Below are 14,706 nucleotides of genomic sequence, written 5' to 3'. Positions count from 1 at the left end.
TTTTTACACAGACTGACTTTCTTTTGGTGGTGCTGAGAGATGTAGTTCAGGCATATCCTGAAATCAGGGTTGTCCTCATGTCTGCCACCATCGATACTAGTATGTTCTGTGAATACTTCTTCAACTGTCCTATTATTGAGGTCTTTGGTAGAACCTTCCCTGTTCAAGGTAAATCACCGAGCTTCTTTTTTTTTTTAATAATTATTTTTATAAGTGCTTTTATTTTTATTAAGTCATATGCAGGCGTATGTGGACAGCAAGATGTACACCTTATTTAGATTGCCTTGTGTCTCACAGATATAGTTTACACCTGACTGGCAGAGTAGACAATAACAGTAAACGATTTCACAACACTATTTAATTTAAAACAAAACAAAATCTGCCACCATTTGGGATGTTTTCCCTTGGAGGGTGAGAATAGTGATAGCCAGGTAGTGATGTTTCAGATCAGTTGTCTGTATTATTAGGAACTAGGGAAGTAGCTTTAAATGAGCCAGTATTTTTTAAAAAAAAGCAGTAAAAGTTACATGGAAGTATATTGAATAGAGGGGTAGGGTAGAAAAGATTCTCATATCCAAGCTGACGGTCAAAGAATTTTCTCCAGTCTTGGCTTCATGCTCTAAAACTAGTGTTCTGAAATATTGTGGTCATGTCTAGGAATGATCTCAAGGGATGGTAAAAAGAGTTGTGTTCCTTTATTTAGCCTTATAGTGGTCACCCTTGACAACCAATGACTTGTCTGTCCTTGCAGAATATTTTCTGGAAGATTGCATTCAAATGACTCAATTCATTCCTCCGTCAAAGGATAAGAAGAAGAAAGAGAAGGATGAAGAAGGTGGTGAAGATGATGATGTATGTTTGACTTTTCAATATTAAAAATTAAACAAGTGCTCGTTAGGGCTGTAGCTCTAGTGTAAGGCACATGTAGTTGTACCTTTTTTTTTCCTCTAATCACACAAGATCAAAAAGTGTTTTTGAAAAAGCATTGTTTAACAAGGATCACTGTGATAAGGACTAATTGATCAACTTTATTAATAAGCAGAAATTTATTGGGGATGTTGCTGAGTGATACAAAGGAGGAAATACATTGCTCCAATAATGGAGTAGCAGGTAAAGTACTGTGTTGTCTGTTCAATATTGTTGAACATAGAAATTTGAAAGTTGCTAAAAATGCTTAATATCTGAAATTGCTGTTAACTTCAGAAACAGAATTGAAATTTCTGAATGCCCGTGTAAACTGAAAAGTTTCTTTTTTGTTGAAGCTAAAATTCTCATGTTTTGTCATCCCACTTCTCTTTAAAAATAGAACTGAAATGCTTCTAGAGGTGAAAAAACAGAAGTTAAATTAGTTCGGTAGTTTCCCACTGCTAAATTGTTTTGCGTTACAATTGCCGCCTTGTACTAGAACGCTGGGAAGTAGGACCACCAGCTTATTGGGAACCGTTCTGTGAGCTGTGCCTGAGATGATCTTCCTCATCCACCCATCTCATTTTCCTATTTGCCAGGCCAGCCGGTGTCCAGAGATGGAGTAAATTCATCTGTTGTTGCTTTTTTTCTTTTCTTTGTAGGCAAATTGCAACCTTATTTGTAGTGATGAATATGGCCCAGAAACAAAACACTCCATGGCTCAGCTGAATGAGAAGGAAACTCCTTTTGAACTCATTGAGGCCCTGCTAATGTATATTGAGACTCTGAACGTCCCAGGAGCTGTGCTTGTTTTTCTGCCTGGCTGGAACTTGATATATACAATGCAGAAGCATCTAGAAATGAATCCACATTTTGGTACAAGCAACTGTATTCTATTTCATCTACTTTTTCAAAAGAAGTGCTGACTTGTGCGTAAAAATGGGAGTTGGATGAGTGGTTTAGAGAGCTGTGATTGATTTGTATAGATACATGAGAATGAATGGGTGGAAATGGTCATGTTGTGCAAGGAAGAAAGGAGAATTACACAGTAGCAGTTACTGACCTTCTTGTATTCATGTTGTAGGAGGCCACCAGTATAGAATTTTACCTCTTCATTCACAAATTCCTCGTGAGGAACAGCGTCGAGTGTTTGACCCTGTGCCTCCTGGAATAACCAAAGTATGAGAGTCTTTTCTGTCTGGAGTGTAACATACTTTGCCCTGTTGTGCTTTTATGGAGTGTGTTGCTGACTTTTTTTGTAGAGGTTATGTACTTTGTCCTGCAGAAAGCAATGTATTTTATCTTGCAGTCCAGTCTTAACTTTTTCAGAACAAATATATTTAAATATGCATTTCCTGTTTTCATAGGTTATTTTATCTACCAACATTGCTGAGACTAGCATTACCATCAACGATGTGGTCTATGTTATAGACTCTTGCAAGTGAGTTCATGAAGTAGCTTTTTGTTTTGTAAATCCTGTTCTTTGGAATGCAGAAAAGGGTTTTGGTTTTTTTTGAATGGACAGAACTGCCTTGTGTTCCCATAGTCACAGAGCTGAATTTGAGTACTCTTAACTCAAGACAAATTTGCATTGTCTTTAGCTGTTTAACACAGTTACAAACCACACTGGCATTTCAGTAGGCTGTTTTTGGTCAGCTGCATTCACACTGCTAATATTCATGTGAGGTGTCACGGGGTCTCAGTGCATGTTTGAAATACGCAGTCTGCCCAGTGAATATTACAAATGATGTATAGCTGGAAGGAAAATACAAAAATTCTTGGAGTCTGTTATGGATCCTGTCTTGCTGTGTATGTTCTATGACCAGATTGCACATAGGAATCTCACTAATTGCATGAAAATGTTAAGCTTTTGAGACATTTTTGAAAACTTAATTCTGCATTTAGCTAGGGACATTGCTTCATAAAGAAGAATCTGATGGTTTAGCTTCCAGATAGATGACTAACTAGCCAACGGTTGGTTAGTCAAACAGGGGTGGTGTGTTCTAAATAGCAGTGTGGCTGCAAGGACTGAAATAAGAGAACTGATTTGTCAGGACTGAAGATGAAGAATATCTGATCTTGTATTTTTTTCTGTAACAGACAAAAAGTGAAGCTGTTCACTGCTCACAATAACATGACAAACTATGCCACAGTCTGGGCATCCAAAACTAATTTGGAGCAGCGGAAAGGGAGAGCAGGCCGTGTGCGTGCTGGATTTTGTTTCCATTTGTGCAGTAGAGCTCGCTTTGAAAGGTGAGACCGTGCCCTTTCTGAAAGAAAATAACCTTTGAGTCCTCCCAGAACAATTGTATGCTACTTCTGATGAAGTGGGAAATAAATTGAGGAAGCACAGAGAAGAAATGCATGAAATCAGTTCACAAGTTCACACTGTGGTTCTTGGGTATCCACCCCCTCCCCCCCCCTTTTTTTTTTGCTTAAAAAAAAATAAATACATATGTTTATATGCTTTTACCCATAGTAGAAGGTGGACAAATAGTTCATGATATGATTATTAGGAGCTTTACTGCAAACTGTAGAACCTCTAGGAAGAAAATAATACTGCTTGGGAATTGAAGCAAGGCAGAAAAGGGCTCTGGAATGAGGCTAAGGCTCTAGTATCATGCCTTGAGAAATTGCAGGCAGCTGGCATCTTCCCATACAGGCAATTCTGTCACCTATCTGAAGCAGGGAAGACAAATGTTACTTTTCCCTCCATCACTTCTGTGGCCAAGAAGCCTGTTCTTGCTGCCCAACTGCTGCTCTAGCAACCTCCCTGCTGCTGAAACTTTGACCTCTTCTATCTGCCAAACTGTTTCTCGATAGCTAGAGCCATGGAAATCCTCTTGCCAGTTGTAGGAGCCTACACAGCTGTTACATTCAGTATTTCATCTCCCTCAGGAAACATTCAGTGCACCTTTTTTAGATAGCAGCTACAGCGTAGCTGTGTTTCAGTGTTCAACTTTTTGTTGCCTCTGGAAGCATCAGTTGATCAAAAACTTTCCTTAAATTTGCTAAAATTTGTTATTTAGATTTGCAGTGTAGTATGAGGTAGTGATTTTTAATTAAGAATGTTTGACAGTGAACTGATTTTAGGCTACTGAAGTAGTTGTGGAACTTAATGATCTTGTGTTCAGCTTCTTGCAAAGAATATGGAAACAAAATGTCCTAGATCCATAGTGCCTAGAAGGGAAAGAGGATTTCTATTGTGGACTTGTGCACGGGGAGATATCAACTAAATGGAAATCTGTTCAAGGTGTTTTGAAACTTTCTCCAGTTGTTACTTAACAGCGGAGATATCCTAGGAGTTCATGTTTCAACCAGTGAGCTAAACGATCACTGAAAATACTTCCCCAGAGATAGATGCAGGTGCTCTATCTCATTCCATCAGGTCTTTTTGCTTCCAGAAAAACACTTTTGGAAAACATGTCAAAAATACTTACTCTTCTCAGAGACCCAGGTGGAACCCGCAGGTGGAGTTGAGTGGTGTAGAGGTGACAGAGTAACAAGTAGGGAAGTGATAATGTGAGGCAGGCTGAAAGCAGGTTGTCTGTCTCACGAGTGGAAGACTTGCCTTAGCAGCATAGGAGATGGTTGTAAAGAGGCAAGAAAGGGGCTGGACACAGCCGTGCTGCGGATCTGGGGGCTGCAACCACGCAAGCTCTCTGTTCAGCTCAAGCTACAAACCGCACTGGTTACTGGTAATGTGAGGGCCGTACGTGCTGTGCGTTTCTGTTGCACATTTACCCTGGGAAGAGAATTTAGAAGAATGGAAGATAAATGCTGTCAGAGGTGCCTAAGTTACAGGAGCGCAGTGAATGGATTGGCTGGCAGACAGTATCTCTGCTTTGGAAGTTGATGGTTTACACTGATGGAATGATCTATGATGCTGATCGAAGCTTATGTTCAGAAAAATGTGGGCTCTTTTGTTTTCTTCTCATTCCAGACTTGAAACTCATATGACGCCTGAAATGTTTCGTACACCGCTTCATGAAATTGCTTTGAGCATCAAATTATTGCGCCTGGGAGGGATTGGTCAATTTTTGGCCAAAGCAATAGAGCCGCCACCTTTGGATGCAGTGATTGAAGCAGAGCACACACTAAGAGGTACCACTGTTTGTCCACAGGACTGTGTGTTAATGAAGTGGGCTCGAAGTGACTCCCCCTGTATAATGGTCACTTACAAGCTGGTTTAACATCTCCCTTCAGATTGTTTGTTCGAGTAGAAGCAAGGTGTTTCCTGGGCGCATTGCGTAGTGTCTTCTTGCAGCTGAAGAAATGTTTGAATTCCCAAACGAAATGTCTTTCCTTTAACAAACTTGGGCTTTCAAACTTTAGGCCTGTTATTTTCCCAGCAACCTACACTAGCTTTCAGCTTCCTGTTTTCCAACTGTAACGCTTCTGTATGATGAAGACTCAGTCCAGTGCCTAAAGCATTTACAGAACTACTGAAAAAGAGGGGTTAGTAGTTTCTGATATAATTACCGCTTTCTACAATTTGCTAGCCCAAGATCTCAGTATTTTATAAAGCAGTTTAGCCTCCCAATATCTTAATATACAACCATAAATATCCTCATAATACAGGAGAAATTGAGAAGGGGTTAAGCAGTCTCCCCAGTTTCTTCAAGGAACTAGCTAGAGTATGAATAGAATGAAACAGGGAAGAACCCTAAATTTATGCTCTGGGTTTAAAGCAGTTATCTACAACCTCAGCATGCTTTGCAAATGTCACTAGATAAGCATTTTTTAACATTTGTAACAAGTGAAATATTTATTTAATTGTTGATGTTATGAAGAACTTCTGTAAAGAGACTGTGTTGTTCATATATAGAGGAGACCAGAATTAAAAACATAGGGATACATATTCAAGTTTAATGACATTATGATCTGAAAACTTAGCGCTTTTTTACACAGTTGATAAGAAATGAAAAGCAAAGGGAAAAGCATTAACAACAAATTGACATTTCTACGGGTGTCTCCATTTCCTAGATGACCTGTGATTTTTCAGTGTTTGTATATAACTAGTATTAAGTTTTTAGGATGTTGAAACATCTCACTCAAAATATTCCTTGGGCATTTGAGTTCAGTAGACGCTAACAAAAATGGATTCAATAGCTAAAGATTTATTTATTCACTTTCCCGTTTTATTGCCGAGGCACTAAAACTTGTTTTTTCCAACAGTAAAGCTCTAGTTATGTTAAAGATTTCCAGAGTAGATGATGCCTAAGCCTGTAAATGGAGTATGTGAAGTATAAATTTGCATTTTTCATTTATATCTTAGGATATTTAAAAAAAAATCACATTTGTATCATTTTTGTTTGTTATGCAAACTGAAAAAAAAACCTACTGAATTTTATGAAATGAAGTTTAATGGTTATGACCAAATGGCTAGAAAGTTAAGGTGACTCATGAGACCCTTCAGTCTATAAAGCAGATAGCAACAGACACTCACTTGGCTTTATTATTGGCCGTGGTTTAACAGCTTAGGGGATGAGCTCGGGTGGTAATGCTTGTGTAGGGGAAGGAGAGAAACTCAAGCAAATCCTCTGAATAGCAAAGCCTTATGGAAGAGTGATAGTATTCTCTTTTTGATGAATTGGGGGCTCTGTGATTTGGGAATTGCAATGAGGACTTTACAGTTGGCTGTGACAAGCCTGCTTTTTTTTTTTTTTTTTTTTGGTGAGGCAGAAATCAGATAAGATTAGATCAATTTTAGAGACTTTAAAGTGGAATAGCGTCTTCAGCTTTTCTGGCCTTTGTCTGTCTTTTGTCCCATGTAGAACTCACTGTCATTAAATGGTTTGTACAGAAGCAAACTAAACTTTAAAAGAAATGGAGAAATATGTACATGAATTAGATATTAATTATTCTAATTGTGGAGAAGGTAGTAAAACATCTGTAAAGATAAAAATAAAATGTGTTTGTTTAACCCTAGTTAAAACCCTGGTTTTGAAAATCAGGATGGCAGTATTGTAAACAAGATTAAACTTAAATATAGGTGGTATTCTATATAAACACAATTATTAAAATCTGAATTTCTTATCTAAGGGTTGATTGGATTAGACAACCATCTTTGATAATACGAGACTTTCTTTCAGAGCTTGATGCCCTGGATTCCAATGACGAGTTGACACCTCTTGGAAGAATCCTAGCCAAACTTCCCATTGAACCTCGTCTTGGCAAGATGATGATAATGGGCTGTATTTTTTAGTAAGTTTGGAAGTCTCAGCGGCCTCTTTGCTGTTTCTCTGAATTCCTGAGCCTCTAGGCATGCACTCTACAAGAGAAAAAACAATGCATCCAGATGAGCAATGAGTGCCGCTGCTGGGGATGGGAAACTGAATATTCATGAAAGTAGAGGATAAATAACTTTTAGGATAGGGAATAAAATATTCATGAAATGCAGAGGAGCTGAAAGGGACCAGTAGAGACTGAATATTTATGAAGTAAGAGTGGGACTCTAAATACTTCAGTGTAGCAGGAATGTGGTATTTTAGACCTAGATAAAAAGAAAAATGAATTCAAAGATTTTGCTTCAATAGAAGCAGAGAACCGTTGTTTGCAATTGTGATGGCTGTAGCGTCTTTTTACTCGGAAGAAGATGGTGAAAAGAACTGTGGGTGGGTGGGGGAAGGGGAAAGAAGGAGGACAAAGGACTTGTGAACACTTGCTGTTGGGGGAAGGTTAGCTACTGGAATCTGAACTAATTTAACATCCACTTTCTGGGAAGTGATTCTATGAAGAAGTCTAGTAGACAGGGGCCAAATTACTAAGGTCTCTAACCTCCAGCGGGAAGTTTTTACTCATAGCAACAGGCGGTAGCAGCTGCTGGCAGCAATACTGTGAACAAACCCCATCCTGATTCCTTTTGTGGTTTCTGTTTCAGTGTGGGAGATGCTGTTTGTACCATCTCCGCAGCCACCTGCTTCCCTGAGCCTTTCATCAGTGAGGGCAAACGGCTGGGTTATGTCCACAGGAATTTTGCTGGGAACAGGTTTTCAGATCACGTTGCTCTGCTCTCAGTCTTCCAAGCCTGGGATGATGCAAGGTATGTTGTCTTGCCACAACATTTGATGAGAAGTGGTGGGTAACGCGGGGTGCGCGATTTTGTGACCTGCCTAGACAGTCAGTGGCTGCTTTGAACGGCTAGACTGTCATACCTCTCCTTTGCTTGGACAGACGTCTAATTTAATCCGTTTCTGTTTTAGAATGGGCGGTGAAGAAGCAGAAATGAGATTTTGTGAACACAAAAGACTCAGCATGTCTACTCTTAGAATGACTTGGGAAGCAAAAGTCCAACTGAAAGATATACTTATTAATTGTGGCTTCCCAGAAGGTGATTCTGCTTGGACGTAGTGATGTAATGGTTGCATTTTTCATTCTGAGATGAGTGGGTTTCCCATAATGCTATTCTTCTTTTACGGCTGCATTCGGGTGAAATTTTAGTGTTGTCTCAGTCTTTCCTTGTCTAAACCAGAGAAATTGTGATGGCTGCAGTGCAATATAGGGAGACTTTGGAAGCTGAGGTTAGGGTTGCATAATTAAAAATCTATCGAGCAGTTGTCCTTAGAGAGTTACCTTCCTGGTTTTCTTTCTTTGTTTGTTGCATCCCCTAACTGTGCTCTATAAGTGCTGCCTTTCCCCCTCTTTTCATGCTGATACAGCATTTGCGCACCAGTTCTGCCGTTAGCCTAAGGGAGTCAGTCACTCAGTGCTGCCTCTCTGTGTGATCTAAACAGCGTGCTCTGTGCCCTGTGCTTTTCGGGGTTTGTGCAGCGGGAGGGATCTGCGGCAGTGCAACAAATGTTCAGCTTTCTAGAAAGGCCTTTTTAAAGTATTTCTTCAAGATGGTCAGGTTCTGAATTTGCCTAATGTCCCCGAGAGGCTTGTTCTGTTAAATGGCTGGTTGGATTCAGCACGTGTTCAGCTCCCTTTTCTGTTTTTGATACTCCTTTAATCCCCCCATGCTGTTAGGATCATTGCTGCATCTATCCTTAACTTTATTTCTGGGCAAGATGACCTAAAAACAAGCCACCAGAAACTCCAGGGAGGCTTGTAACAAACAACATGAATAAAAACATCCATTCTGACCTCCCCCAAAAGACCTCTCCAAAACAGATGACAGGAAACACACTGTGGTACAGCAAATTCTGGGCAAACCTCTCTCCCCTTGTTTTTGAAGAGCTGCTGGTGTGTGTGTGCGTGTGGGGAGGGGATTGAAACATCTCTTTCTAGTTTTATTTTTGAGCTTTTTGCTCTCCATAATTGAAAATCAAATGTAGTATTGAAATGCTTTGAGTGCAAAGGTCCTTTGAGAACAGCTGCTTGACTGCCAGTTTGATTGAATCAGTAGATGATTGGATCCAGGATCCTAAACAGCTTTGCTGTGCTACGTGTCCTGCATGACCCGTGGATGCTAGCCAGTCTTCTGTTCTCTGTCAACAGAATGTTTGATGACTCAAGCATTCAACAACACTGGACCAGATAATAATTTGGATGTTGTAATCTCCTTGCTCGCTTTTGGGGTCTACCCCAACGTCTGCTACCACAAGGAGAAGAGGAAGATTCTTACCACTGAGGGGCGCAACGCACTTATCCACAAGTCGTCGGTCAACTGCCCTTTCAGCAGCCAGGACATGAAGTATCCATCGCCTTTTTTTGTTTTTGGAGAAAAGGTAAAGACTTTGAATTTTTTCCTGATCACGTGCAGCCAAGTTGTATCTTGTTTCTTATGGCTTCTTTTCTGAAAAGAACCTCTTAGACACTGGGTAATGTTTAGCTTGTGTTTTTCAGAAAGGGAACCTTATGCCATTCAGTCCTCACAGCAACTTTCAACCAGTCAAGTTCAACAGAAGTAGAGATCTTGGATGCATAGAAAGTTCCTGTGAGTTTTGTCAAAACAGCCAGGTCATAGAGAAAAATATATTATCAGCATCTTCCTTAAGAGACTGCTGCGGGAGCTCTACCATACTATTAGGCACTAGAGACTTTCTGTCCTTATCACTTTGCGACTTAAGAATCCAGAGGAAAAACAGGAAAATGTGCCCACAGCAGTGGGCTGTTCACTTTCTGGCATCTAAGTAGTTTGTCATCCCACCAGGGCAATTCCTGTTTTTTCAAGCCCCTCAGAAAAAAACTGAATTCAGGGAATACTCTGGAACAACCACCTATTACTTTTCCCAGGGTCCCCATGACCTTTTCCTCCATGCCGTTAGTTTCGCACACATAGCACGTATTGTACATGTACAATTAAGCCCCTGTTTGCTCTTTGGTTGCCATCGCTGGAGCATGTGAATGCAACTGCTCCTGCTCACCCTTCTCTCAAGGAGTAAGTGGAGGCCGTGCCTCTGTACGGGACGTAGCTGGGGAACAGTCTGCGGGCTGCGAGCAGGCTGGTTGTGCTGTCTGTGCATGGTACCCCCAGCAGAGCGAGGGCAGAGGCCCTGATGTGCGGTCTCCGGCTGTTGAAACTAGCTGCGCGCACCACTGGAGTCTGAGCTCCCGACAGGCCTCTGTCTGGGAAGGGCTGTAAAGAAGTTTTTCAGAGTGAGCCTCAAGTCAGTGAAGTGTCTTGCTGTGAAGGGAGCATCCTGAGGCCTCGTAACAGAAGCGATGTTGTAGACGTATTTCTTTTCGTCACCCTGCCTACACGGATTAGTTCTGAATTCCTTTTTTATGCTGATTTTTATATCCTCTCTTTTTGCTGACATATGACCTGCTTTACTAATGATAGATAAAGTACTTCATTGGTAATAAATGGACTTTTGGCTTCTTTGGGCCCTGGCTTGGGGCTTGGCTTGGTACTTGGGATTTTTACCTACACAGTTCAGAGCTGTGGTGAGGCTTCACCTCTTCTTCACCCTGTGTGACAGGATCCTAACTGGGACAGAGCTTTGGTCTGCCTAGGCTGTCTCTGTAAAGTGAGCTCCCCTAAAAGGACCAAAAGACTTTTGAACTCAGAAAGCTGTGTTTTATTAGAATAAATAAAATCAGCAGAAAAACTACACCAAAATACTTAGACAAAATTGAGAGTGACTGGGTAAAACTGTGGTGAGGGAAGGATTTATCTGCAGCTCTTCCTACCAAATATGTACCTGGAAAAAGAAAGTTTGTTTGAGGCTTGGTTGTCTGTTTCCCTGCTGTAGCTATTTTTCTGGCCCAACTTCCATTTTGGAAACTTCTCCGTTTTGAGCATGTCTAGTGGCTCCCAGGGTAAGAGCAAGCCTCCTCCCTGAGGACAAACAAGTAAAATGGGTTCTGCCCATCGCCCTCATGTCCGAAAGGAGGAGAGATGCAGCTTTTGATGTGGGAGGCTGAAATCCAAAGTAGCGCTCTTCGATTCCTCCTTAAAATCAATGGCAGTTGCCTGTATAGTCAGCGCTTGGTTCATGTCAGATGGCTCGTTGTTTTCAAAGCGCTCACTTCAAGTACAAGCTTAAGGTCTCGTTTCTATAAAATGACAACGTAGGCGTGCTAGCACAGCCATGTAGCGACTCAGAAATTTTGCATACGTAGGACCCTGCTGAAGAAGCAGTGTGAGCTTTTCATTGCAGCCCCAGCAATGCGGAGGGTGGGAAGATACTTCAGCTATGCGTTGGTCATTTTTAGATTGACAGAACCTGAGATGGCTCTTGCAAAGTAACAACTGCATAAGTGCAGACATGCAGTCATGGAGAAGCGTGGTGTTTTGTTTTACCAGCCAGTGCTGAATCGCTGTAAACGTCTGCCCAGCACTCCATTTGCACGCATGTGCCCTTGTAAGTTCCTAACACTATACCTAGATATTGGCATGTGGTGTTGATTTTCAAAATTCCCTGGTTTCAGTGGCCATTGGGAGGTATAGCGATCCGTCTTCCATTTCAAGAGTTGTGTTCCTCTTCCGTCTGCAGATCCGAACACGAGCCATCTCTGCCAAAGCGATGACCTTGGTGAGCCCGCTGCAGCTGCTCCTGTTCGCCTCCAAGAAAGTCCTGTCTGATGGGGAGCTCATTCTGGTGGACGACTGGTACGGCCTCGCGTGGTGCTAATGGACGTTGAGGTCTATGGAAGAACATGGACTGAGGGGAAACAGCTGCTAACACAGACCCGAGTATCTTTAGAGCAGGGATCCTAGAGCAAGGCATGCAGGACGGATGACTGCGAGGGCATTACCTTTGTTTTGTATGAGGAAGGGAGGGGTTCATTTCCTCAGCACTGTTCTGTGTAGATTATCTACTTAAATTAAAAACATGACACCAGGCAATTTCCATGAAAACTACTGTTTTTTTCCCCTCTTTAACTGGAACCTGAATAAGAGGTAATATGCATTTTGGATGTCCCCTTCAGAGAGAGGCTAAGGGAACCTTGTTTTTAAGTCTCAGAAATGCAGCTTGAGGAGAGAAATGGCCTTGACAAAATATCATCTGGATCACTCTCTTTTCCAGGCAGTAAAGTGAAGGTGAATAATTGCTTAAGCAATATTTGTGAGGCTGCCCTATAGCCTTCAAAATCTTGAGGCTTTTTGGATTACTTTGTATTTTTGTACAAATACTCCAAAAAATAGCCTGTGTTTTCAGACCAAGGGTTATGTATTGGTATTACTCAAATGTTCCACATCTAAAGAGCAAAATTAAACAGAAGGACAGTAGATGTTTTAACAGTGTCAAGTTTTGGAGGTCTGGCAAATTTGCCTCCTGAATTTTACTTCCCTTCATTAGCAGATTTGAGTTTCAAAGGTGAGAATGTAGATTTCTGGCTCAGTGTATGTAGTGCTCAAAGGAAAACTCCTTGATGGAAACTATTTTTGAACAGTTTCTCTCCTGGAAGCAGTGATGCATCTAACATAACTCTCTTTCCGCTCTAGGATCAAACTGAAGATGTCCCATACTGTAGCTGCCTGCATCACTGCTTTGCGTGCTGCGATGGAGGCTCTGGTTGTGCAAGTAACTAAAGATCTCGAGATCATTAGGCAGCTGGACCCAGTAAACGAGCGAATGTTGAACGTGATCCGTCAGATCTCCAGGCCTTCAGCCGCAGGCATCAACCTCATGGCTGCCAACACCAGGTTAGCTCGGCTCTGTTCGCTCGTGCAGCTGGAGCCCCGGGGAAGGGCACGTGCTGCGTCCCCATGGGAATGCTGAGAGCCGGAACAGAGCAGCTTTGAGCGTGCGGCCCCTGCTCACATCGCACAGGGGCTGCGGCAGCCCAGAGGCCTGTCCGGTGTGGCCAGGACCGTTAGACTTTTGCTGCAGAAGTCTATAGTCTGAGCATATGTAAACCTGTCACGTGCAGAGTCTGATGCAGACAAATCACTGGCTGTTTCCATGGGAAGGACAGAAGGCACTCCGTAATGAAAGTGCTACTTCCTGACACGTTTCATCACTTGTTCCAAAACACAGGGACTTTCAAAGAAAAGATGATCCAAATTTATTCTGGGCGAGCCTAGTCATCTCTGTCCCGGGGAATAAAAGTAAATATTTGGCTGCTTCGTTTCCCCCTTGCACCCCTCCATAGCCCTTTACAGGCTTATTTTCGTGTTTTATTTCTGAGGCAAAGAAAAATGAACACATCTGTGAGCTGTTAGTAAAAGGACCAAAACAAAGATGCAGCTTAGATATGTACTTCACTGATGCGTGAGGAGCAAAATAAAGATCACTGTGCTCCTGTAGATAGGAACTGGGCTCCCTACTCGTGCCTGTGAGCTGGGGAAGCTGGAGTGAGGGGAAAACTTGCTATCCCAGGTGTAGACCTGGCTGAGAGGATCTGCTCATGCGGCACTTCAGGCTGTTCCTGGCTATTCTTTACTGAAGTGAAAGGGTGCAAAAGTGCAACCTTCAAGTGCAATTGAGTAAACAGAAAAGGGGCGTATTAACTGAGCCTCTTGGAAACTCATTATTCCTGGGATTTTAAAAAAGAATGGAATCTGTTAAATTGGGTCAAATATATGATGCTTCTCGTTGCCAGATTTGGAGATGGTCCTCGCCCCCCGAAAATGGCTCGCTACAACAACGGAGGCGGCTGCAGCGGCTGGGGAGGGCACCAGCGCGGCTCCGGCTACAGAGGTGGAGGGTACGGTGGCTCCAGCTCCTACCGCTGGGGCTCGGGGGGAAGAGGGTACCCAGGGGGCCTGGGGGGAGGCGGTGGCAGTGGCGGGGGATATCGCGGAGGAGGGTATCGAGGAGCAGGCGGCGGGTACAGAGGGGGCTATGGGGACACGGGGAGGGGGGGATGGTAGTTGTGGAAGTTCAGTGAAGTCTTCCCGCTCCAACAGAAGCACATGTGTCTCCTCATTTCCTTCCTTGCTGTTATGAGTCTGCTTGCCGTTTCAGTTGCTTAGAACTAGTGCAGCTCTGTAAAATATCGTCCCCTTGTTAGAGAATTTACCGCAACTTGTATTATTTTGTTCTTAATAAAGTGTTTGGTTTTTAAGATTTATATACTATATTTGCATTTGGGTTATACAGGGTATAAAATGTATTTGGATTTAGATTTTAAACCCATCTATTGTAAGAGTAGGTTTGGTTGTAGGCAGCAGGAGGCATTCTGAAGAAACCTCTTCATAATCTGAAATTTGTTTGGCAAAGAAGGGGTTTAGATTGCAGAATGTGAACTCAGTGGGGATTTTTCATTGTTGTTCTCTAATAAACTGTGCAAGTAGGCCTTGCTGCAGTAGTTCTCTGTTTATGGCAGGCAACGTTTGGTTCCTTCACAGCCAGCCGCTGGCCTAGTGCGCGCTGCGTAACACGCTGTGGCCCAGGGGCTGAGGAGCTAGCTCCTTCTCTGGTAGAGCTAACACAGGAACCTCGACTACCTTTTTCCAAGACT

At 42.4% G+C, this 14,706-nt stretch overlaps 1 protein-coding gene across 1 annotated transcript in view; it reads left to right on the top strand.

The window, feature by feature from the left end:
- DHX9 (DExH-box helicase 9) overlaps positions 1 to 14,541 on the top strand; it is a 27,894-nt gene extending 13,353 nt beyond the window's left edge. The window contains exons 14-27 of the mRNA XM_067300558.1: positions 12 to 168; positions 752 to 852; positions 1,569 to 1,782; positions 1,991 to 2,085; positions 2,274 to 2,347; positions 3,007 to 3,159; positions 4,850 to 5,010; positions 7,002 to 7,113; positions 7,790 to 7,951; positions 8,112 to 8,239; positions 9,349 to 9,578; positions 11,793 to 11,908; positions 12,746 to 12,946; positions 13,846 to 14,541. Coding sequence (XP_067156659.1) covers positions 12 to 168; positions 752 to 852; positions 1,569 to 1,782; positions 1,991 to 2,085; positions 2,274 to 2,347; positions 3,007 to 3,159; positions 4,850 to 5,010; positions 7,002 to 7,113; positions 7,790 to 7,951; positions 8,112 to 8,239; positions 9,349 to 9,578; positions 11,793 to 11,908; positions 12,746 to 12,946; positions 13,846 to 14,116 — 2,175 coding nt within the window. The 3' untranslated portion in view covers positions 14,117 to 14,541. The remainder of the gene's footprint in view (positions 1 to 11; positions 169 to 751; positions 853 to 1,568; positions 1,783 to 1,990; positions 2,086 to 2,273; positions 2,348 to 3,006; positions 3,160 to 4,849; positions 5,011 to 7,001; positions 7,114 to 7,789; positions 7,952 to 8,111; positions 8,240 to 9,348; positions 9,579 to 11,792; positions 11,909 to 12,745; positions 12,947 to 13,845) is intronic.
- Positions 14,542 to 14,706: the final 165 nt, after the last annotated feature.

The sequence above is a fragment of the Apteryx mantelli genome, chromosome 8 (genome assembly GCF_036417845.1).
Source record: "Apteryx mantelli isolate bAptMan1 chromosome 8, bAptMan1.hap1, whole genome shotgun sequence".
NCBI lineage: Eukaryota > Metazoa > Chordata > Aves > Apterygiformes > Apterygidae > Apteryx > Apteryx mantelli.
This window is presented reverse-complemented; position numbering and strand designations above follow the sequence as displayed.